Raw genomic sequence first — 26384 nt, forward strand, 5'->3', positions numbered from 1 at the left:
CAGCCAATTCCTTATCCACTGAGTGGTTCATCTGTCAAATCCATCTCTCTCCAATTTAGAGACAAGGATGTCATGCAGGACAGTGTCAAATGCTTTGCAGAAGCCCAGGTAGATGATGTCAGTTGCTCTTCCCTTATCCACCAATACTGTAACCCCATTGTAGATGGCCACCAAATTTGTCAGGCACGATTTGCCCTTAGAGAAGCCATATTGGCTGTCACCAGTCACCTCCTTATTTTCCATGTGTCTTAGCATAGTTTCCAGGAGGATCTGCTCCATGATCTTGCTGGGCACAGAGGTGAGGCTGGCTGTAGTTCCCCGGGTCTTCCTTTTTTCCCTTTTTAAAAATGGGGGTTGTGTTTCCCCTTTTCCAGTCAGTGGGGACTTCCCTTCTCAGATATAATGGATAGTGGCTTAGCAGCTTAATCTGCCAGTTCCCTCAGGACCCATGGATATATCTCATCAGGTCCCATGGACTTGTGCACCTTCAGGTTCCTTAGATGGTCTCAAACCTGATTTCCTACAGTGGGCGGTTCTTCATTCTCCCAGTCCCTGCCTTTGCCTTCTGCGACTTGGGTGGTGTGGCTGGAGCACTTGATGAAGACTGAGGCAAAAAAGTCATTGAATACCTCAGCCATCTCCATATTCCAGGTAACCAGGTCTCCCATTTTTTTCTGGAGAAGGCCCACATTTTCCCTAGTCTTCCTTTTGTCACCAACATACCTATAGAAGCTTTTCTTGTTGCCCTTGACATTCCTGGCCAGATTTAATTCTGTCAGGACTTTAGCTTTCCTAATCTGATCCCTTGTGTTCACACATACAAAGTCATGTGTTCTTTATTCAGATATCACTTAGGAAAAAAAAAATATCTGTGATGCTTAATCATGCAAAAGTCCTACTAAGAAATCATTTAAGGAAGGATTTGAGTGGGGACCTCAAGATTTGGCCAACAGTGCATGATGGATTTTAACAACAGCTAGGTAGTGATTAGGTGAAAGAATGTAAGTATAAATGGTTGAAGTGCTGTAACGAAAAAAGAGTTAATAGTATTGTCTGTTCAACAGCACAAGGAGCTGTTGCATATTATTATATTTAAAGAAAAGGAAAGTACAATGAATGCACTTTTAAGCCAATTCTTCCCACTGTTCTTTTCATTTGTTTGTGAATATTCTGTGGGACTGACTGAAGGCTTTGTCTGGTCTAGCAGGAGCCTCTCAGCTGCCTAATAGCAGTGCAGAAGGTATGGCACAGCACCTTTTCTTATTTATTTATTTACTTATAAAAAGGAGCATTTACAGAAAGCTGTGCTTTGACCCAGGCTTTAAGTAAAGCCACCTGTGCTTCACTCCTTGTGGTCTTCTGAAAGCTCATGTGATGAGAAGCACTTCTCACCACGAACAAACTGCCAAATGCATTTGAAACGGAAAATTTCTGATTGAAATGGGCATCTTGGAGCTTCCAGCTGCTGGTGACCGTATGGCAAAACAGTTGCAATGTTTGCAATCGCTTTGCAGAAGCTGCTTATCTAACAATCAGGACAACTTTAAATATTTATTTGAAACTGCTTGGTTTTAAGTATTGAAGAGCACTGCTTTTTTTCCCCTGTTTGTCTTAACGAAAACAGGGTGAAGGCAGCCAGGGATCCTGTTTACCCACGTCATGAATACTGAAGGTAGGTCATTTCAGGGCCTTACAGGTCTCTGCATAGAAGGAAAGGAATTTGGAAATGCTTAGGTTCATTTGAAAGCTGTCTCTTGAAGACCTTTCTAAACAAATGTGAAAATTTCAGAGGAGGGATCAGGAGCAGAGGAAAACTGCAGATTTTTTTCCATTCATAGGCAGAGATTGAAAGCAGCAGGAAGCTGCCTGATGCATGGTGGGCAACAATGCCCGTGGCTGGGGCACTGGCCAAGGGCTCAAACTTGATTTGCATTGGTCTTCCTTGTCATCTTTCCCCATTTTCAGCTAAGGTAGACGCTGACTTCCAGCTATGCTACCTCCTGCGTCCTCTGTTCACCCTTGAGCTCTGTGGATGGGTAGTTTGTACTTGGGGAACTTTTGGGTGTGTGGAAGGGGGGAAGGAGAGCATTGCCCCTCACTTCCTAGCTCCTCTTCCACAGCTTGTTCATTGGTCTCCAGCAAAGCTTCTTCTGACTCCACAACTGTATGTCTCAAATGCAGGACTTTGGACAAAAAGTATTGTGCAGCCATTGGGGTGGCTGCAGCCAGCTGCCATGTCACAGGCTGATGGCAACTGGGAAGAGAGGGGCTGTCCATCTTTGTGTCCCAGAAATTCCTGTATGTAGGTGGAGAGGCTCTTTGGTGCAGTAAGTCCTCTACCAACTAGCAAATGTGATTTTGAAAGTTATCCTTACAAGTCCTTCTGACAACTGTTCCTATTAGGAACTCAATCAGTACAGCATTGTGAATTCAGTCAAGTTTTCCCTTGACATGCTATGAATGTATTAAGTGATGAAATGTCAGTCAATCAAAGCAAATTTGCACTTATTCCAGAAAGAAATCTGAATATGTAACTGTTGTAGTGGTGATTGAGTGAGCAGAGGTTTTCAGTCATTTTGCTGCATAATGGAAGTCCTGAATAGCAGGGTGGACCTTCCAGCTAATGTAGTGGTAATCCTGCCATAGCCAAATTGTTTCTCATTTCTAACCATTTTTGTCCGAGTTTGAATCACAGTGTTTCTGTCTGGTTGGTCCTGGTTTGCAATTGGATAATTTAACCTAATAAGGGTCCTGACTCCTCTGTTGTATTTCCATGTACTCTTTGCAGAATTCTCTTCCTGAGCTGTAGAAGGTGATCAGGGATGAAAAGGGGGCCTTCTGGCATCCAGCAAATCTCTTACTGTTTAAGCAAATGGCCTCTTGTCTCGAGTCACCTTGAAGAAAGTAGGCTTTTCAGTAAACAAAAGGGAAAATTTGCTTAGTACATTTTTGGTTTTGATTAAGACCATAACTTCTAGCAGGCCCTGCTGCTAATCTGCCTGATGTAGAAATGGGTACCTTTTAAGAAGCTGCAGCCCAAAATTCATTTCTGCAAATGTATTCGCTCTTTGAAGAAACCCTATGAAGGATTTGAAATCTGGAAAAGCTGAGGCTGTTGGGAAGCTTGTCCAGCTCAGGAAGAAGGAACTGAGATGTAGAGTGTGTTGGACGTGTGGTGGGGTTGAGCGTATTGGTGTTGGCTGTGGCAGGCAGACGTCGCAGCTGAGCTTGAGCTGCTTACCCTGCTGCGCACTGTGGGACCACGCGCTGGGGTCGCAGGGTGGGCATAGAGCTGAAATGCTGCCTCTTTTCAACCCTCTTCAAGTCCTTTCCTGGCAGAGAGATGACAAACCCATTATCCTCTCCACGCGCTGGAGCCTTCAGGTCTTCTGGCTGCTGAGCCATCAATAATACATGCCGTCGTTTCCCAGACGAAGCTTTTCCATTCTTTGTTTTTTTTAACACGTTTGCATTTGTCGCTGCCACTTCAGCGTAGCGTCGCCCGGCTGTGTGAGCCTTTCGCAACACATCGCTTTGCTCAGCAGTGCTCGACATCGACAGTGTTGAAAAGCAGCTTGAAGGCACTGAGGTCTCCTCCTTGGCTTGCTGCAAGCCTGTACATCTTGAGATTTTTCAACAGTTTTGTTCATGCCAAAGAAAACTTGCATGGAAGGAAGAATCTCAGGATTTGTCTTTATAACCTAAATGCAGCTGACTTTGCTACACAAATGCAGGGTGGTTTATCTGAGTGAGGGCTGTAGCACTGGCTCCTTTTAGGGGCTCTTTTCTCCCTCATTCGCCCTCCCCCTCCGCAGCATGTAATGCATTTGGAGCTCTCAGAGGCCATTCCCATAGTGTTGTGATTCATTGGTAATTATACCACTTTAAATCTATTGTTCGTTTACTTTTCATAAAAGTCCCCAGCTTTAAAACCTGCTTTTCAACTTTTATTTCATTCAATTTTATATTGGTCTGCTGAAAAAAAAAAAAAAATCCTATGCACTTTCATTGTCTTTTAGCATCTGCTTCATTATCCATTAAATTTCAATACTTATTTATTTCAGTGAAGGAATATAAATGTTGAAGCATTCTGCAGAAAGCTAAATGAACTGCCAGCAGTAAATAGCCTTTTTGATCAATTTAATAATTTTTTTTTCTGTTTGCGAATCGATTGTAAATATACCTCAATTTTTAAAACTTTGGTTGCTACTTGAAATTATTCTGCAAAGAGATTACTTGAATTGTTTCATACTAGGTGGGCTTGCAGGATTTCATCTGATCAGCTATAGGTTTAGTGGTATTTTTTTCCTAAGAGTAACCCTTATGTTTATGTAATATGCTTTGGCTGGCAGTATGGGCTCTCCCGACGCATTGGCTTGCACACTTTCTCTCTCTAGACCAGAGTTTAACTGATTTGCAGGGGTTAAGTATCATTGTCTGTGCTGTTTTATTCCCAACTTTGATAAATTTCCAGCCCTTTGTCCTTGTGTTTGTTTTTAAGATTCAAATTCTTGGTCTGCATTCAGATTGCAATTACTTTTCCCCCCAGTATTTCCTAGCTATTCTTAATGGGTATGACCTGCTGTGTCCATTTATTAGCCTGCTCTTTATAAAAAGTCTTCAATATAGCACTCTCAGCAACATGTACAACATACAAAAACCTGACACTCTTCTGCTAAGAATTTCCCTTCAAATTTCTTTGCCTCGTAGAGCAGAGCTGACTTGCGCACAAATTCTTAAGGTCAGCAAAATTGTTCCTTGTGAGATATTTAATGAAAATGAAATCTAAAATCAGTGGTCATCTGCTGAGATAGCATCTTCCTAGAAATTTAAGATTTGAACTTACTGGTACTTCATGACTGACATCTTTGTGTGATGGTCTTGGGGAGTTCAAGGAGTCATAGCATACTTTTTCTCCCCTTAGGCAATGCTTTACCTGGCTACGTAAAAGTAATCTTGCATCAATTGTCAGGTTCAGCATAAATCGAAAATGTGGAGGAGGCTGCAGTTTTAAACCAGTGGCAGGAAATCACATTAAATTCAATGTAATTACATTGTTCTAGAAATGTGATTATGTGTTTCAACTACCAGCCTCCCACTAAATTACTTCATATCAGTCTCAATCTGTGGAATGAAATCTGCCTGATTTAGATGTAAAAGATGTAATAAATATGAAGTGCATTTTGCATTTATATTTTATATTCACCTGTGACTGTTTATTACATTCTCCAGATCTAGCCTTTCCCAATGCATATACCTCACCTGCTGCACCCAGGGAGATTGAACATTGACTTCCCTTAACATCATGATTTAGTCTTTGCAGCACCATGTGTATGACATTAGCTACTTAATTTCATGTAAAACTGCAGAGAGATCTTAACTGCAGGAATGTTCTGTGAAGAAGGGGTTTCCCCATGTGAAAATAAGATAAAATGTTCCCAGGAGTAGGTACAACCTTGATTGTAATGGTACTGCTGAGGTTTCACAATTCTTAAAAAGTAAAAAAGAAGGATAATATTGGTATTTCTGATAGATGAGCTTTAGACTATAGCTTGAAGGCCCACTTTTTGAAGCCTACTGCTATGCCGGCAGGCAGAGTGTTATACCTGATAATAGTTGTGCCTGAAGTTAATTTAGGATGATAGCTTGACAGTGAAGATTCAAGTCAGGAAGGCAACGCCACCAGGAAAGAATGGAGCGCTTTCTCAACGCCACTTAAAATCAAAGGAAGTCATCCATATATTTAGTGATTTTTTGAATGGTGCCTTTGTAATTTGAGATCTTCATCAACAAATCAGATAATTTATAGCCTAACTATCAGATTAGAAATCAATCTCAGCCCCAGTAACATACTGGCTTCGCTTTTAATATTGACAAGCTATTGACGTTAGTAATTGAGAATAAGGTTTTATATCAGCAATTAGTTGCACAGAAGATATTGTCATCTTAATGCCTCAGTACTTGACTCTAGGATAAGGTCAAATATAGTGACAGTAATTGCTGGAGGAAATAATTACAACCACAATGAAGCAGGCATCAACAAACACACCTTTGCAGGAGACTGATCTTAAAGCTGAGCTCTAACTTGATGTTAGTGTTGTGACTAGAAAACAATTGCGATCTGTAGGTGCAAAATTGTGTCTTCAAAAATACGAGGCAGTTTTTGTTGCTTTCACTTCTCCATCCCTTGGTTCTTCTGTAGGAACAAGCAGAGTCACCCAGTCGTCAGAGCAGGCTGCATTTCTTAGTCCTTTAGTCCCAACAGCACCTCCCGTGTGCAGAGCACCATGAGGATAGGTGACTCTTCGAGGGCGGAGAGTTTGATTTATGAGTAAATCTTCTCTAACTGTCTCTTTAACTTAAATACAAGATAACTTTAAACCTCTCTCCCCCACCTCCTCTCCATACTAAGTCTCAGTGAATGGGACTTCCCCTTAGGTTTAATGAGTCTTTGAATATCTCAGCAGTACAATCAAAAGGACCCTGGAAACAAAGGTTTCACAGCTGTAGAAGCTGCTCAGATGTGCCATGAAGATGAAATAGGGAGGAGCAAAATTAATCCTTCTGTCTTTTTCAAGATGTGTTAAGATCAGACCAGGTCATTTTCTCTGAAGAGCTGGGGAGGAGCTGGGGGGGGAAAGGGCTTGTCTCGAGGAATTAATCTCCTGGTCTCCAGGATTAGCCTCCTGAAGTATGTCTGAAAGTGACTGCTGTAGCAGAACAAGGAACATTTATGCCATCTTGGTGCATTTTATAAACAATTTCAAATATAATTAAGCTCCCCTGCCACCCCAAATTATTCCCGAATACTGATGGGCACGTGATGGGTGATTTTATTTCATGAAAAATACTATCTTTTTGTTTTTCACTGTTTTATCAGATTTTTTCATGGCCTGAGAAATATATTTTCTATTAGGGTCAACAAGAAGGCTGGGCTGATGAGGCTGCATATAGGGCCTTCTCTAGACCTGCTGTCAAGCCTGGAGAGGAGAGCTGTCCTGCCTGTCTGTCCCCATGTCCCCAGCTGAGGAGGAAATATGCTCCTTTGGACACCCTGGGAGAGGAAGACTCCCAAGGGACAGTTCTTCCCTTCCAGGCACAGGGAAGAAGAGCCATGAAGGCACTTGTTTTAGTTGTCCCCTTGAAGCAGGAGAGGAGCGGCTGCTGTTTTCCTGCTCAAGCATAACTAGTCATAATTAGTTTAGCCCTGGGTTATTGGTCCTTTGCTGTATTAGATCAAAAGTGTATGTATGCAGGTGTGTATGCGTGTATGTTTCTCATAGTTAAGAATTCTGGTGGAAAACCACACTTCCACCATCCTCATTTCAGTCACAACCATTTTTTGACCAGCCCCAGATTTACAAGCAGATGTTAAGCATCCTTAACGCATGAAGATTATTTTGTCCCCAGACACCAAGCTGTGAGACCATCATGTGGCACTGCGGAGCAGAGAGCACAGCATGCTGCCCCTTGTTAAAATGACTTAACAGCTGATTTCCTTTATTGAAGGTTTGGAATCCCCCCTAAGCACAGCAGATTCCCTCGCTGAATTAGATCGTCTTTCTGTGGTTAGAGCCCGTATATCAGAACAATTTCAGTATTCGCATCCTCTAAACAAGGCTCATTAATCGCAAATTCATGACTAAGAGGGTTAGGGACTAGTTAGAATTGAAAAAGCAGAACAGGGATGGGAAGTGCTTAATGCTCAGTGGGATACAGTATCTGACTGTGAGTGTTTTTCACTGAAAACCACTGAATGCGTTATAAAGAATCGTAGCCGCTTTTATAGGTAGTTGATTCAGTGTCCTCCAACTCCCCCAGTGGGAAAACCTGTTTTTAGAGTGTGTGTTATTGCAAACACAGTGCATGCTTTGAAATGCTGAAAGTTTAAGTGACTTTTTAGTAGCTACCACCTAGGCATGTGTAGTCTTCATGAAACATGAATTGTTTCTTCTGCCCCTTTTTCATTTGTGACCTTTTGCAGAGATGATTTTTCATCTAGTTTCTGAGGTTGTATAGGAGCTTGAATCATAAAGGCTGGTCAAGAAAACAGAGGCTAACCAAAGTCAAAACTGTGGGAGTGGCTCATTCCTCTCCTCAAAAGTGCTATGTGATGTCCCTTGCTATTTGTCTTACTGAAATTCTCTGGGGGCAGTGCTAGATGTTGAAGCCTGCTGTGCGACTGCTTGTAAGAATCAGCACCTTTTTTTAGTCCTTCATTCTTGACCTGCCAGCTAATGAATGAATGTTGTCTACCCCCAAACTATTGAAGTAGCTCATTTAACAAGGATGTTGTGACTGAACCATGATGGAGGATCTGCCATCCATACAATACAGGGGGAACACTGGTACTGCAGGTGAAACCAGAACAGAGCAGTCCTGGTGGCAGACAGACCAGTTGCAATGATAAAGGAAGACTGCTAAAGGATAAAGGAAGGTTTAGTACTGGTGTTAGGAAGGAAAGGGAAAGCCGCAGAGGGAACGATCCTATCAACTCTACTGATTAAGGAAGTGAATTCACCCCCTATACTGCTATACTCTTCTTCTCATATAGACCAAATGGGAGCACCTTCCTATACCACTTACATCAGTTGCCTCCACTTTTTGATTATGGCCTTTTTGTCCTGTTATTTCCCCAACTTTTTGTTACATGCACAGTGCCAGGACCTAGGTCTTTGTTGAAGATGAACAATCTGAAAATGCATTTGGCCTCCTGAAATCTGTAAACTTTTCCAAAAAAGTCAGAAGCGCAGTGTGCAGCTGCCTTTCACTCTGTTATATTGCTGTGCTAGACCTCTCTGCCCGTGCGCTATATCATGTTTGAATCCATTCTGAAGCAGGCTGCTGTCTGTGACTGGTCTTCAGCCCTGCAAACACTAGAGTTTAATTTAAAAGTCGCTGCAAGGATTAAAGAATTCTTCCCCAATCCTGGCCCAGGGTAAGTATTTTCTTTTGACAGGCAAGTAAAATGCCATTAGTTTCCTGCATTACCATCAATCACTGTGGTAAACGGCAAGGAATTTTTGTGCAGTGGCTGCTGGATTTCCCTGACAGCTTTGCAAGGCTGGATGAGCTTTCTGAGCTGCGGCAGCACTGTGAGCAACAGACTTCGGAGACCTGAATCCTTCTGACCTCTTTGCCCATCTCAGGCTCTGGGGCTGCCAGGGTCTGTCTGTTAGGTGCCAGCGTGCAGAATGATATTTTGGCCAGATCTGCAGAGCAAAAGCTGGGATTTGGAGCTTCAGGGCATCCAGAGGGGAAAACTGTCCCCTCATCTTCATGGCTAGAAATATTGCAGGCAAATCCAGCAAGCTAGGGCTTTGGCACCGTTCATTTGTGGGGCTTTCTCTGGACTTTATTGCAGTAGGTTATGGACCTAGACAGCCTCTCCTGCACACTCTGTCAGCTGTGCTTGGAGGAGAGACAAAGCTTGAGACTTGCAAATCCTTGCCAAACCTGCTGAGATCCAAAGGGGGATTCAAAGAGTCATTGATGAAAGCTCAATCTACCTGTAGAGAGTTTTCAAAAAGCTTCTGAGAAGCACCACCCAAAGAAACCAAACTGGGGCTGTCAAAGATAAAAGCCTGTTGGGACAGTGGCCAAAGGGCTAACTAGGGCTACCTGAGCACCAGAGTGGGATAATTTTATTATGAAGTGCTTACTCTCTAGGAGAATCTTGGAGAGTTGTTGTCTGCAGCTAGAAGAAAATCTTATAGTAAAGAAGGCAAAATGGAAAAAAAATGGGGGGAAAAAAGCCTTTGATGTTTTATCCCAGCTGGAGGGCTGGTTCTCATCAGAATTCACACATTATTAGCCTGCTTGGTGGTCATTGGTGCCTGGAGTACAAACCACATAATCATAATGCTCACTAAAGTTTTCACTAGCAGCAGAAAAATGCTTTTTTTGCCGTAATATATGGTGCCACCTTTTCAAGAAAAGTACTGGTCTGAGCTATACTGGAAATTGAATTCTATCTTGTGGAAAGGGAGATTATTTCCTGAGCTTTCCTTATTCACCGTCCTAGCACATACTGCTCAAGGTAAAGGTGCACTCCAAGATGATTGATTGGCAAGCGTGAGAGGACCGCTGTTCCATGTGACAGGGATATAAAGAACGATATTTTTATTTTTTGACAGTGAAGGGGAAATGGCATTACTAGCAATATTCAGCAATGTACTTTGCAGCCCCAGTTAGCTCTGCATATTTTATGGCATCCATTTTCTTTCTTTGATTAAACAACATAAAACCCCATAAAATAATCCAATAAAAACAACAACTACTAGTTCAGACAAAGTTCTTGTGGCCTTTTTAATTCTGGAAGGATTTTCATTGCTGTGCTTTTTTTCCTCTTCCCTCTAACTCTGTCCCTTGTGCTCAGGTCAATGTCTCCTTGCCACAGCCTAAGTGGAGTTCCTAATAACAACCTTTTGTGTGCTGCTTTTTTATGCAGAGTACTGAGCAAGCGTGGAAGAATGTATGATAGATCCCTCAAAGACCACTTCATGCTGTTAGGAAATCATTGGATGCGCCAAGGGTTGGGACTGGTTTCAGTAGAAGTTAGAGGTGTATACATTTAAAAAAATCTGCTCTTTTAAATTTTTTTTGTTTATTTTTTTACTGGTGCAGTTTTAAGCAATCTTTTTGGTAAAGATGACCATTGCTGAGTGTCCTCTTGCTTTTAGCCTCATCTCCTAAGAGGAACAGACATGTCAACATGTTGTCAGCCCATCAACCTCACTGCTGGTCTTTTCCCTTGTACTTTTTAAACCAATGAAAGAGGTAGATTAGCTGTGTGAACGCCAAGGTGAGACCCCATTCAGTGCATGCAGACTGACTCTCTTATGTACTTTTTCGGGCCAGACTACACACGCTGTCTCAAGACTAGCAACAGACTGGCTACCACTGGCCTCTTCTGGGCATCTGCCAGTCGGGGGATTTGGAGTCACAACCTGCCCAGAGCTGAGGGATTGTGCTTCAAACAGTCCAATGAATACAACAGACTCCAGGGTTGATTGTAGTACTCAGCAGCAACCCAGGAAAGTTTTTCTGATCCTAAGTCATATACATTGAGGTCTGGTAAGAGATAATTATATTATTCTGAATTGTATTTAATAAACTTTTTCCTTACAGGAAATGTATGAGTCTCCAAGGTGGTGAGCAAATTTAGCCACATTTAGTGATGGACTATTTTAAATGCTGTAAACCCCCTTCCAGTGTTGACCAAGACAATGCTACGGAGCTCATTACCTAGTTATGCAGGGAGAGGGATGGAAAGTTTTTACTTTGTTGTTGTTTAGGTGCTTCCAGAAACCATGACCTTCTGGGCTATTTTTTTTTTACTTGAAAGGTAGAAAAATGACCCCTTTACAAAAATTCTTTGTCTCCCAGGAGGCCTGAACTCTATTCAGACTGCAAACATTTTTGCAGTGCTGATTTCTGAAAGGAGCCTTTCAGTAAAAGGAAACCTGTAAGTATCTTTGTCTTTGCGGGAGGAAACCTCTGACTTACTTTGATTTTTTCATTATAGTTTTCAAAGCTGTGTTTGTGCATGATTGCAAGAATTCCAAGTTCAAATACTTTGGACACCTTCAGACTTGGTAATGCATTTTCTCCTGTACTTCTAGGCTTTAAGAAAGAGTTTCATCTATTATAGCATTGCATTGGTTTCAAGTTAAAGGACATAGTCTGAGTGTTTTAGATCTTTCAGAGAAAGGCTGAAGAGACTGAGCAGGCTTTGATTTTTGTTCTGTAGACATGTGTTACAGAAAACCACTACAGCATTTTACCTCTTCTCTCTACAGAGATGGTACACCACAGATTGTTGTGTTGGAGAAAAGAGTGCACATACTTCAATTCTTGGAGATGTCTAAGGGTGCATGACAGCAGGCACTCTTGAGCTCTTTGAATAATGATCATAACTCAGTTAACGGAACGGAGGCAGTGGAATAAAGGAACATCTCTCTCCTCTTTCAGGGGAGGCAGAGGTGTGAGCTGGTTGTGCATCCTAATGAGAAAGGGATGTTATGAGTTGTTTGGTAGCACGAGGATCATTTAGGCTTGGAAAGACCTGCTGTCTCCTTTTGATCAATAGTAATAATGGTTAGTTCATGTTTATTGGATACTTTGAAAGTGTAAAGTGTCAAGCCAGTTTTAGGAATTGTGTATTTATTTGCAAATTATGGGCAATGTTTCCTGCCCTCCAGGCAGGCAAAGGACAGAGGACCTGATCTGCTTCCCCGTGCTGGTGTAGCAGGAGTAGCTGGAGCTGTGCTAGTGGGATGCCGCGGTTGGCAACCCAAACCTCAGACCTGTTCTCTTGGTGTGAAGAGTTTGCTGGAATTTAAGAGCTTTCAGCACAATCTACGGGCATATTTGCTTATACTATAATTAAAATAATTTGTATGTCAAAGGCACAACAATGTTTTCAGGTGGACTCAAATTTTGGCTTTTAGTTTTAGTAAGAAAATGCCAATTGCTACAGAACTCTTTGACCTGCAGTTTTAAGTACCTACTGGAAAATTACAGAAATACATTGAAATGCAGTATCTGTACAATTTTTAAGTATGCAAATGCTCAATGTCTCCATAGAAATAGTAGGGTTTTTTTCTTCTTGGATGAATTTCTGAGCAAAGGTGAGTAAACATCCTTATTCCCATTTTGAAGTTGCCCAGATGGTTAAATGGTTAATAAAATGTCTTGAGTCAATAAAATTGGACCCAATGTCTCCTGCCCCGGTGCCTGGCAACCCTTTTTCTCCCAGAGGGACAAAGTTCCACTGTTGAAATATATCAAAGAAAACAGTGTTCACTGCGGGAGATGGCATTTTCATCTCGTATTACATAAAGACTTCAGAACCTCTCAGGTTTCCATAGCAGTGTTAGAAACCCCTATAAACAGGTCTGGTTTGTGACAGGAATAAATAAGAATAAAAATTAATAGCTTTAATTTCAAGCCAATTAGGATGTTTTTCTGCTGGTTTTCTAAGCTCTATTTGCTTACCTGAGTGAGGGAGAGAGCAGATTGAAAAATGGACTTTCTGCTGAAATATGAAGATGAAATCTTAAAATGTCTTCCCTCCTTTCAAAAAAAAGGCAAAAAAAAAAAAGGGAATTTTCCATTGGATATAGAAATATAACATGATGTTAGACTGCTTTGAAGATGTTCACATACTCTCTGATGATTTCATGAGCATAGTGTTATATCTAGAAAATGTTTCTGAGACACCTCCCCTTTCAAAAAAATTCATAAGGGGTGACACCTCTTTTTCTGATGTTGCTTCGCAGATGTGAAATTTAACTTTTCAATTTTAAACAAACACTATAAAATTCATCAATCTCTGGTGAGTTAGACCAGCTGAGGATCTCTCCTAAAATGTTTAGACATTCTTAGGAAAAATGGGGGGCTCCTGAGAAAATCTGCTGCACTTTTTTAGGGAAGTTATACATACAGTTTGATGTAAAGAAGGAGGGAGGATTTTTGATAAAATACACCCCCCACATCATCTCCTATTTTTCATCCTGCCTTATTTTGATCATGCTTCTGTAAAAGCTTCCTCAAAATCATAAGCCATCATACTCAAGGGTAGGTTGTGTTAATTTGTCTTCCTTAATAGTTAATTTATCACATGGAAAGCACTTTACTGTCAGAATCCAAATTAAAATCCTGTTTACTCTTTTCATTATTCAAAATCCAATATGCTTGTGAGCTTGATGCTTAGCATATTTTGAAACATTTGATGGGCTGAAAAAAAATAGGTTGATAGCTTCACCTTTTTGGGTAGAAGAGTGGTAATGGTATCATTCTAAATCATTGATCCCCTCCACAATTTCAAAGGGTTTTCTGTTCTCTGAGTTGTTGAGCTTTTTTCATGTTAGCCACCATGTCTGTTGAGCAACTTTGTTCCTGCCTTGCATTGCGCTGGGCACTGTACCTATTTTCTCTGCTTTGTCTTACCCAGTGCTTTGGCATTGACTTTCTTCCTTGAGTGCGTGTTGGATAGAGATATTCTGATATATGACGGTAATAACTGCTTTCATAGAAACTGCATCCCCAAATGCTTGACAGGGTTAAATAAGACAGCTACAAAAGGTTATATAAAAATAACAGATGCAGAGAGAGATTGAGGTATACCGGAGGGACGGAAAGGCAAATTTCCTGATGCGGTGTAAAGTTGAGAGAGTGCTGAGGTCACGAGATACAGAAGGGGCATTTCCACAGGGTGAGTGGTGGCTTAGAAAGCTTTGGCCCTGCAGTGGGGAGGCGTTTTGGGGGAAAAGGGGGTCAAGGCAGGCAGAGCGTGGCATATCCATGTCTTGTTTTGAAAACAAATTTGGGCCAGTTATACATTGGTCTTACAACGAAGGGGCAGTCGCTGGAGTAGTTCTGAGCATGGATGAAATGTGGAGGTCAAATCTTAAGTAAAACTCCAGTTGGCTTTGAAAGTTGCTGCCTCTGTCTCTAAGTGTTGAGCTGTCTTTATCCCCAAGGGCAAACGTGCTTTTCGTTGTCCCACTATAAGTTCCCACCTTGTTTCACTGGTAACACCTATTACCACTGGCTTTATACCAGTGCCATGTTGAGTTTTTTACCTACCAGTACCATTGGTCAAACCCTTTTACTTGGGGTTTCCTTTTGTTCGATGCATTGCAGTTGCCCTCTGTTCCATGTTGCCATCTGCCTGCCATCTACATACACCTCTCCGCAGGGCTTTGTAGGCTGCTTGTTTTACTTTGCAATAAAGCAGCATATTATTTATGCTTCTACACTTGTGACCTTTTGGAGAGGGCTTGGATCTTTGCAGGATCTTTGTGTATTTTGATGCGTATTTCACATACTTAGATAGCTTTGCTTATAGTGACATTAATATGGAATCGTGGAAACAAACACAGCTGGCCTTCTGTTGCTATTTTAAGGAGAATTTGATGGGGAAGTAGTTTGCACATAAATCTGTGACAGGTCTTTTAAAATATAAAAGAACAAAGAAGTAAAGTTCTTGGAAAAATACTTTAGCAAATAAACACTTGATTAGCTTGTGAAGATTTAGGACCCGATCCTCTGAGTTGTTGCAAATTTGACTTCCATAAGAAGTGACGCTGTGCAGGATGATTATCTGCTAGGTGGGACACTCCAATTTCACACATACTGCAAGCCCACAGCAGCAGAAAGCATATTTGCCCACAGGCTGGTCTTGCATGGCCATTGCAGGACACACTGTCTGTTATTAGTGGGTCTAGAGTAGGAGCAGGAGAGCTGGGTAGATTTATGGTGAAGATATCAAAATATTGCTTGGCAGCTCTAGGCATAATTCCTGGTTCTGCCATGTGTTTTCTGGTTGACTTTGCATCACCTCATTTTCCTCATGTTTCTGGATTACCATAGAGAATTTTAGCCAGGAAGCTTAGGAAGACACAAAAGAGAGGGATGGTGCCTCTCCTGGGGGAGTTCTGGTTCCACCTCAGCCCTCCATCTGCTGTAATAGTGTTTCCCAGATGGTTTTGCTTTCATACACTCAAACCAATGAACTCCTGACGGTGCCTCCCTCCTAAATGCCATGGAATGTGCTTGGATGTGGCAACTGTGAATCATGTACCCTCATCTCCTTTTGTCTCCCAGAAAACTCCACTTGCTGCCTCCCCCTATACAGGGATGCTTCTATTCCTTCCTATATAGAAACACTGCCCATCTCACCCACACCCCAAAAGTCCCTAGATGTTATGTCTGAATTCAGTGATTACTTTAATTTATAGCGCTTGGCTTAATGTATCTTAAAACACATGTATTTTAACTAGAAACTCCCCAGGGACCTCCTTCAGAACTAATTGCTTGCTGTTTGTGCAATTCTTCAAATATGTAAAATGCTCTGTGAGGGCTTGGAATTACTCAGCTCTGCTCTGGTTTGGTCTTAAAGATGGGTAGGGGTAGCTGCAGTGTAAGCCTGGGAATCAGGATGTATTGACCCTCATTTTGGCTCTGCAGAGACACTATAATTTTAGGCAAGTTAACTAAACTGGCCTACAGCTTGGATTTCCTGTAGGGGAAGGATAATGATTTTATTTTTAATTGGGCTAAAAATGCATGTTGAAAGGCTGACTACAGAAATGGTTGGAAATTACAAATGAAATTTATTATCGTAACTGTTATTATTAGTACGTCATTGAGAGTGAATTTAGCTCAGATCATGTTTTCCCCCATAATGGGGAAGGGGGGAGATAAGAGGATTTCTAAAATAGCTGTGAAAAAGTCTTTTTTTCTCATCATTTTGAGCATTTTCCATCTGCCGTGAGCACATTCCTGTTTTATTTCCTAAATATCTTTTCCTTCTGTTTCTATTTTAAAGTTCCTTTTGCCAAGATTTTGCTTCTCAATTACTGCTGCCGGGAGTGTTGCTGGGGATGTATTGCAAGCAAGCATTTACCTTTCAGATTTTGCAGTTAATTGACTGGGAGGCAGTGGAAGTCCCTGCACCACTTCCGCTAAGTGCTCAGCTGTTTAAATCCCTCTTGCAGCCCTTAAGTTACTTTCCAGCCCTGGTGATTACTTGTACCTTCTCCTTTCCTTCTGTTGTAATAACTGAGAGAGGAGGTTTAGAGCGGCTAAATTCATGGGGTCGCATACATTTAAGGCTGGGAATGCATTTTAAAGTAGTTTCTGGTTGTTCCAAGTTGGCAGGCTGGGGACGCTTCTGCTTGCCTGCTCCATTCTGTCTATCATGTTTCCATCTTTATATTCTACAATAAATGGAGGACACACTGCTCAAGGAAAAAAACACTGCCAGGGATATCAAATGTATTCTGCAGTCTAAATTGAAAGCAGCTTCATCTATTCTGCCTTTATAGCTGGAGAAGACTAAATTCACTTGTGAAGCAGTTGTTTCATTGATTCCCTGTTCTTTATAGCTTTGACACTCCCCTCACCCCCCAGCTACCTCCTCTTAAGATCTTATGGGCATAAGTGTCATAAAAGGCAGTGCTTGAGGGTGTCCCGTTTCTGTTGGACCTCCTCCACCCCTAAAGAAGAGAGTAGCGTGAATAAATAGTGATCATCTCATTTGTGATACAGGCTGTGGATATAGGCTGAAATGGGGGGCCCTGTTGCCATCTAACTTCTGGTGAGCTCATTCAGTATTCCACTGTCTCATTTACATCTCTGCTAATTGCATTATCAAAATGCCATGTAATTTGTAATGTTTGAAAGGTGGGCAAGTGCTTTTTAACAGGACAGTTTTCTGTCTGAAAATTCTGCTTTTCAGAAAGCAAGTATTTCATTGAAATGAAATGTTAGTTTTGCCAAATTTTTGGCTATCATGTTTTGTTCCTTTTTTCTTTTTCCTTCTTTTTTTTTTTTTTTCATTTCACAATTATCTTTATAAAAAAGGAATTAAGCTATCTTAGTTGTTGTCCTGGTTTTGGCTGGGACAGAGTTAATTTTCTTCCTAGTAGCTGCTATAGTGCTGTGTTTCGGATTTAGGATGAGAATAATGTTGGTAGCACACTGATGTTTTAGTTGTTGCTGAGCAGTGCTTACATTAAGTCAAGTACTTTTCAGCTTCTCATGCTGCCCTGCCAGTGAGTAGGCTGGGGGTGCACAAGAAGCTGGGAGGGGACACAGCCAGGACAGCTGACTCAAACTGGCCAAAGTGATATTCCACACCATATGACGTCATGCTGAACAGCTGGTAAATTTAAAGGACATCAGATTTTTCTCAAGTGATTCTATTTACCGTTACAGCTCCCTTTGAGTTGGAAGAGCAGCACTTCCCAGTATTTCATATGTGGGGAAGGGAGGTATAAGAAAACTAAATGATCCACTCAAGCTTGTATTTGAAGCCTGGCACAGAGCAGGGCAATAAACCCAGTGCCTGGGCTCATACACTAGCCATTCACCGTCCTTTCTCCAGTTAATGTCTGCTCTGGTAGGAATTTCTTATGCTTTTGTAAAGCCTCAGTCCTCAAGACTTGCAATAATTTTTGTGTCTGTGGAGTTTGGGGGCAGATTTAAAGATATGAATCACTTATCTGAAGAACAGTAGGCTCAAACCTCCCATGTGTAGGCTGGTTTAATTTGAATTTCTTGACTTTTCCTAAGTGAGAAGCTGAATTCAGTTTCTTCCTTCTTTCAACCTTCCTGGCTCTACTGATATCCAAAAATGCAAAATGACATCTTGTCTCAGCCCACCAGAGCAGATGCATTGCAGGGGATTAGACTGGAAATTTTCCTAAAATGCAGCGTTCCGAGATGTTTTTGGAAAATGTAGCTGGGGAGGAGAGTATGTGATGTTCACTTGATGCTAACCCAGCAAGACAGTAGAGATGCAGCATGCAAAAGCTGTAGGCACAGTCAACAAGACAGCATTGCCAAAAACCAGAAGGCCTCCCGTTAAGGGACAGTGCCCTGAAGGAGAATCCAAGTGGTGAGCCAACAGGACAGGCACCAAAAGAGCCTCATCTGATGTCCAGACAGGCAACAAGCATCTTGTAGCTGTATTCAGACACAAGAGAAGAAACAGCAAAGCTCCCCAGCTGAGGGAGATAGACATGGCTGAGGGGTTGGCCCAAGAGGGAAGCCAGTGTTTTGGGGTGCAGAGTGTCTGGAGAGGTTGGAACAGCTGGGCATGTAGATAGATGCTGATTTTTGAGGCTCTTGCATCCTTATGCCTGTGTTGTATGTGAGGACCACTGATGGAGGTAAAGAGGAGCAGCAGCTTCCACTTCCATGAAGAAGGGAGCTGCAGAGGAGTCCTGCATGGTTAAAGCCTGCTCGAGTGTGGCAGGGAACTATGCCATGTTGATTTTCATTGTTGTTGGGGTAAACTGAACTCCTAGATTCGAATCAGAGTAGACAAAAGTAAATGCTGCAGAGTGAAGGTATCTGTAGAAAGCTGTGTAGGAGAACACAACAGCTACTGACACATGGAAAAAGGCTGATGAATCCTGAAATCAAGGGTGAAATCCAGCTGTCCTGTGTCATGCGCCACCTTCCCCCCTCCCCGCCCCACAGCATCTCCTACCCTTCAATTAACCTTTAATTAACCAGGGCTTTGACTTGGGTGGAAAGTTGAGGTGGAGGTTTCTAGACATATTGTAAAAAAAACCCATGGGAAATTGAGGGGGTGGTGGGGAGGCAAATTTGTTAAAAAAAAAATATAATTTTGACTGGGAAAGAGAAAATTTAAAAAGTGGTGTGGGTTTTTTTTGGTCAGGCCCTAATGATTTTTTTTCAGGAGTGGTTGACTAAGTCTAATGAAAAAAATTATTGAATCCATTGCTGAAGGCCTAATTCTCTATCTCATGTAAATTACAAGTCAGTCTGAAATGAAGCCATGTAGGTGTCTTGCAGGAATTATTTGGTCCAGTGTAATTACTACAGAATAAATGAATGTTCATCTGAAAAAAGAAGAGGAGATGATAGGAAAGGGGCACATAAGCTTTGAGGCATGTTGTTTGGAGATCTGAATGTCTGTGGAGAAACATGAAGCAGACAATTAGAAAAATATCAAGTAAAATTCTCTCCTTACAGGAAACATTTTTCATCAGATTGGTTATGCCAGGCATGTATTTGGCCCATCAAGTAAGTAAAGCCTTGCAGGCAAAAATAAGGATATCACAAAAGCAGGATGAATTAATTTTTTCACTGAGGAAAAGACCACCCATTGAGTCTTGGAAGTTACTTTGATCCAAACCCATGAACTCAGCTAGAACTTAAAGGAAATTCTTGGCCACAAGGCATCGGGGCAAATCCATCACAATTCACTGTTAAGTAACGCTTCAAGTCTCAGCAGTGCTGTTTCATTCCACCATACAACTAAGAGGTCCCTCTTGGCTTTGCTTTTAATTAATTAAGTCACAGTAGTGGTGAACATGGCGCTACAGCAGTTGCTTTCTGCCTAATTGTTCTCCAGGCATATTTGCAGCACTCCTGTTGAAATCCCAGGCTTGTTTCAGGAGTCAAGCTGCACAAACGAAGTCCCTGCTATTAAAAGCAGTTGTTTCCTATTCCTTGGCAATCTGTTCCTAACGCTGAGCTGCAGCAGAGCATGGACTTTTTTTTTAGCAAATTTTTTTTAAGCCAAAAAATGGTGACATTTGCCAACTACCAAACTGCTTTCAGACCCTAGCCGTGCTTGGGAAATCAAGGTTTCCCATGTCAGCATCATAGTATTTTCAGCAGCAAGAGTTTGACATGCCCAGTTTGATAGATCCCAGTACAGTGGCATAATTATTTTCATCCCTCAGTCCCAGATCTAGGATAACATATTCCTTCTCTCTCCGATCTGCATTATGGTCTTTGAGCAGTGAAACACATTTTTTCCTATGCAGATCACCCTAATATTAAAAGGTACCTTGCTTCCAAAGGTTTTCAAGCAGGAGGATATATTTTATACCACAGTGCTCTGATTCTCCATCTTAAACTGCAGGACAGACTCAACAAATTAAATCAACTTATGCTTAGTCACATCTGTTTCATTTATATCAAACTGGTGCCACTGAAGCAGAAAGCATTCTTATTCTCTCCACATTGTTCAAGCTGAAAATTAACTGGCTTTGTACATAATGAAACTCATACTTCATCTCTTTAAAATGATTGGACCTGTTTTATATTTTTAAAGCAGAGTGACTTACACTTGCAATGTATCAGTCTATTACTAATGGAAGAGGAAATATTTCCTTTCATCTTCCTTGTTTACCTCTCTGGATTTATTGGTAGGAGGTCTGTAACTAAAGCAATCCCTGTTGTTCCCCAACAGAATTAGGACAGCCCCAGGTGTGAAGATCATGGACATCAGAGTCAGTGATGCAGACCAATGGGGGGTTCAAGAAGAAACGGACAGTGCGAGGACCACTGCCACGATCACATGTGTGCACAACGACCCAAATGCAGAGAACAGGTAAGCTGCCAAGTGCTTTTGTGCATTAACCCTTGCTAAAATGCTGTGAGAGACGTACAACAGCTTCTTTAATGAGTTGTATTGCTCTTTTAATAGCAGTATTTTTTCTTCCTCAGCCTCCTTGGAAGAGCTACAGGTGATCTGATAAGAGCTTTTTCCTTTTGTTTCACTTCTGAGCTTTGGAAGTAGATTATCTAATTAAACTGGAGGCAGCCAACTAGTCCTGGCTCATGTTTGCTTTTCATGCACCTTCAGGGTAGCAGGAGAATTCCTGTTGCCAAAGAGCCAACAGAAACAAAAGGATTAAAACAGAGAAATATGAAGAATAATTGAAAGCAATATAGGACAATGCTGTCTTCTTTATTTGAAAAGCTATGAAAGTAATAGCTATTAAGTGTTATTCATTATTGCTGCAAAACACCTATGAGTGTCTATGAACTGTCTCATGAATGCTGCGTACGTTTGTTACAGTAATGCTCCCACAAGCTATATCAAAGTTAATGAGAAATTTACATTGTTAGTCAGAATTATGTATTTTACAATACAAGCAATTTCTCTCCATTATCATGCAGTTACTCTACACTTAAAGTACACTGTGCATAAGTTTAGTTTGAAATTGTATCATCATTAGGAAATCACAAAACTTTTGTCAGGATTTTTATTTGAGGAGTCTTTTGCATCCATCTTTTTCTAAAAGCTCCTGTAAGGGAGAAAAATGGTTGTTAATAATTGTTTAGACCTAGGAAGATTGTTGCCAGAGTGCAGAGTTTCTACTCTGTTTAGTTTCTGAAGCTGTATTTGAGAAATAAATTAATCCCACCTAGCTCTGGGTATCTGCGATACAAGTGTTGAGGTGAAAGCTATTCAATGTGAGTTTGCTTTTTAGCAACAGGGATAAATAGGCACTGCCAAGGTGAGAGTCCTCTTGGATGTGTAAAACAGGCCTGATGAATAGCAAGCGAAAAGTGCCTATTTCTCTCCAGTAAAGATGCAGAGTGGAGGCGACTGAGTGGGATGCAGACATTTGCATTGTAAACGCGTGAAGTGAGGGGAGGTGATTCCCTGCTCAGTGTCTCTGGTTAAGTCAAGTGCTACAGAGCTTTGTGGCATGAAATGCCAGGCAAACCTTTTGGTTCATTAGCTGTTTCATGCAATTCCTCCCCATTTAAAAAAAAGGGGGGGGGAGGGGGGCAGAAAGTCCCCTCTTGTTTCCTAAGCACATTTGTCAAAGTCACAATTCTGAGGTTGTGATGTAGGAAATTCCAGCCACCTTCCATCATTATTTTGCTGGGGTTTCACAGGCTACTGTACTGATAAAACAGAGCTCTGGCAGCCAGATTTGTTGCTGTATGCTTTGTCTCCAAACCCTTTGTCTTTTGGCAAGATTTCCCAGTTCCTCCAAAAAGCTGTTAAAGAAGCCAGCGAGTCCCTTTGGTGGGGCGAGAGCTCAGCCAGCAGAGACGCTGGCTCGGATGGAAATCTTCGCGCTTGTTCTGGAGCTGCGTGATGACATATGATGGCTCCAGCAGTGAAATCTCAACCTGAATTAGCTCAGGTGGCTGATCTGGGTGGTTGTGCAGTATCTGCTCTCTGCTGAACGTTGCAGTCAGGTTTTTTGCTAAAACAACTGTGACCTCCGTTCTGTTCAGAGCAAGGTGGAAAGCCATCAATTTGAAAATGAAATGCTGAGGTTAAAGGAAGAATTAAGATCATTTGGTGTTACAGAGGAATCTCTCTATTGAAATGAAACAACTATTTTTAAAGTTAGACAAAAAACAGGATGAACACTGAGACTTACTGCCTTGTACGTGGTTTCACTAATCCATGAAATTATACCTGTCACAGTAACTTAGTTTTTATTAAAACTGATTTTTGCTTTGTGTTGAACTGTTAAATTGCACAAAAGCAACAAATCTCAAGTTAATTAATACTTTGACCCTTTCCTTTGTGAGATTAGTTTAATATTTTTGGATTAATTAAAGTATGCAAATAGAAACTGCTGAAGATCATTTCCAGATTTGCAAATATTGTAGTGCTCAGAGTAAATATTTAACTTTTATCTTTACTTTAATTTGCCTTTTTTGTCATAATGGTGGCCCTCTTGTTTCTTTTGAAGAATGTTATGTGTTTATGTGGGGGTTCTGCTGTTTCATTTAAATGAGCAGAGGCCTGAACTTGCTTCTGTTAAGGTCAATGTGCCAAAACTGTCACTAGACTTGATTCATCTGTTCCTCCTTTTAGTAATTCAAGGAGCTTCATTAAAGGAAGTTTATGTATGAATGAGAGTGCAGGATCAATCTCTTTCATTGCAGAGCAGAAGCTATTAGTAAACAGAACGGTATCTACCTCGAGGGAGACAGTTTTTTCTCTCTTGGAAGTAATTTCAGTTCTGCTGACTTGCCTGGCGTTACACGGGTGGTAGAGAAGTGCGTAAGCCAGGACTGAGCCTCTGAGCGTAGCTAGTTTTCTCCAAGGAAGAGATGGTTGAGTTTGCTATGGTTTTGTAGCCTCCCTTGGGCTTTGCGAGTGGGCGGAAAGCCCCGGCAGCCCTGCAAGCTGGCTGGGCTGGCACAGCTGTGGGAGGTTCGGTGAAAGTGAGAAACTCCAGCAAGTCACAGCTGCATTCGCTGAAATCTCTGACTATCCTCGTTGCCCTTAGCTCAGAGAGAGGTCTGTTCTCCAATGCTTTGCACTCTGGTTGCTCTTTCTTCCCCAGTGTGCAGCTCTGATAAGAGCCACCGACAGACGCTGCCTGCAAGGAGAACAGTGGCTTTGGACTGTGACATGTTCGTAATCCAGTCTGCATTCCATTTAGCCAGCATTATTGGCTGGAGCCTTTTCAAATTTGCTTACTTTTCTAATCTTTCTCCTTCTCCCCTCTGCAGTGTTATCGTTATCATGAGTTTTTCATCTCCATTTCTCACATTTCCCTACGCAAATTGAGTGTTCATTAAAATGCTTTAAATTAAGACCTTTCCTCCTTTCATGCAGAGTGCATCATGCCTTTTCTGTGCATTACTTAAAAAAAAATTCCTTATCACAATGTTTCAGGCAGTTTGCATTATATTCTATTAAAAATCCATTTTGTCCAAGGTTGTCACAATTCATAGATTAAAGCTTTCCAGAGTGTGTTTTGTTAGGAATACATTCATAAATTCACCTCTTTAGTAGTCCCATAAGCTTGTATTTAAAACCTCTTTTTGATGATGGAGTTGAACAAAGAGCATAAAACGAAGAGATTTATTTTAAATATACACACACAAGTATATATGCACACATCTATTCTGCTCTGTGTGGAGCCTTGCTTTGCCCTTACTGCTGCCATCTCAAAGGACTTTTTTGGTAGCTCAGTGAGCGAGGAGATTGATTGTTGCCATCTGCATTTATTCTCCCTCATATTCTCTCCTTGGGGCAGAACTCTGTGAATCTCATTTTGGTAGGGTTACTTGAAGCAGCAGTGTGTTTTGTTTCAAAAAGACATAGTTTCTACTTCAAGCGCAAATACTCTTGCATTACACCTGCCGCTGGGACCCAGCACTTCCATTCCATAGGAAAGGATCTTTATGGATTTCTGCATTGAGTGCAGAGTGCATCTTGCAAGGAGTAGAGGAAGTCAGGGCTGGTGGGCTTAGATAAAAATTGAGTGCTTTGAGCCTCCCATGCAGAAGAGCTGTGTTTGTGAAGGACTGGGATCTTACCCTGTGGTGTAGGGCTATATGTTGAATTATTGCAAAAAATGCTTTTGAAATAGAAGGCCAAAATTTGGGAGTCTACCAGAAACAAATCCTTTGTGGTTTCCAGAAAATGGATCCTATTTTTATAAAGACCATGCAGGCTTTTTCCACTGTATTTGCCAAGAGATGGATTGAGCCTTGCAATTCTTCTGTCCTTTGCACCTCGGAGTTCTCTGGAAGCACCCCAGGAACATGCCACAAATTAGGCTGTAGTAGGACTAGGGCAAGAGGGCTTGAAAAGATGCCCTGAGAGTGTGGTCTGTCTTTGGCAAGCTATGGTACCTCATAACTTAGCGCTGATACCCAGAGGAATGGGATTTCAGGAACTTTGCCAGAGTGATTTAGCATTTTATAGGATTAGGTTATTTCAAATCATTGGTGAGCCGGAGCTGAGTTTCCATAGTCTCATTTGAAAGGCCCCACAATATGACATATATCATGGTGCTCGGTGTCTCCTTGCTGGAAAGCCGAAGAACAAAACCTTAATGTGACCTGGCCTTTGGTTCAGGAGGGATGCGATGGCTCAAACACAAAACTTAGGCCAGAGAGTTGCAACTCTGCTTTGAAAGGGAGTATATGAAGAGATCAGTTTCCTTACTCACAAAAACTGTCATTAAATTGTATTGGATTATTACCAGGTGAGGAGAGTCTGATTATCTGACAAACTAGTACTTTAATCAGAAAGGTTATATTTATGTTAACTGGCAAAGTTAATATTTATGCTAACTAGCAAAGTTAATGAAATTGATTTTACCTGCAGTGCTGAGTATAGTGTTATTGAGACCAAACTGGTTCTTCTCACTCAGGGATTATTTTATCTCCATGTCTGTAACACAGCTTCTATCTCTCAGGATATCCATCACTGCATAAATTAAACTTGCATGAGGGACACTCAGAATGCAGAAGTAGGGAGGGTGAAATCTTCAGAGGGATTTTTTTTCAAGTGTCCTCAGAAGTATTTATTCTGTTGCCTGGAAATTTATATTTTTTTAATTGATGCAGACCAGCTCAGCTGTCTGGCATTTGACATCATCTATCTTTAAACTTGAATAAAAAATTAAGATTCTATAATAATAATACAATTTCTTTACCATTTTAAGAGGTGTTTACAGAATTAAAATAATTTAAATGACTTTATAAAATTGTAATTGTGGTGTGTGTATATATATATATCTTTAAATTGGGAAAAGCAATTACTTCATGTATTTATAGGTATGCAAATAGATCCTCCTATTTTAAAATAATTCTCTTCTTTTTCTGTGCTTGGGAATACCCTTTGAACCAGAAATATCACTCAAAAGGAAGATGTAAAGTTGGCTGCCAGTTAAGATATGTGCATATATTTATTTAAAGTAAATATGTGTTACTGGAGCTGATGATCAACTGAGCAAACATGTATCATTTCGTTTTGTTTTTAAAGCTTTGGGTATGTCTCGAAAATAACAGCTGAGGTTCTCTCCTCTCCTTCCTCTCTTTGACAGACAGCTTTGAGACTCTTATCCCTTTATTGAGGGAAATACCATTTTCCCCACTACATATTCCAGTCCCCACTTTACCAAGGGCAATAGGAAAACACTCCACCTGGAAGCCGCTTGGGTGTTATGAGGCTTCCTGACCGTACTCGGCGCTAGCTCTGCCGGATTTGAGCTCTCTCTCACAGCTTTTTGGAGGTGTTTCTGCACTGAATTCCCCACCACTCTACTCCAGAATGACATACTTGGGTCCTGTGTTGCCTCCGAGCTCATATGCCATCAAGAAATGGCAGT

The 26384-nt window shown here is 41.3% G+C and overlaps 1 protein-coding gene across 1 annotated transcript in view; it reads left to right on the top strand.

Moving 5' to 3' along the window:
* Positions 1-26384, top strand: part of TMEM132B (transmembrane protein 132B) — a 259623-nt gene that overhangs the window by 91670 nt on the left and 141569 nt on the right. Inside the window, exon 3 of the mRNA XM_075041445.1 lies at positions 20744-20884. Coding sequence (XP_074897546.1) covers positions 20744-20884 — 141 coding nt within the window. The remainder of the gene's footprint in view (positions 1-20743; positions 20885-26384) is intronic.

Source organism: Buteo buteo, chromosome 11 (assembly GCF_964188355.1).
Source record: "Buteo buteo chromosome 11, bButBut1.hap1.1, whole genome shotgun sequence".
In the NCBI taxonomy this organism is placed as follows: Eukaryota; Metazoa; Chordata; class Aves; order Accipitriformes; family Accipitridae; genus Buteo; species Buteo buteo.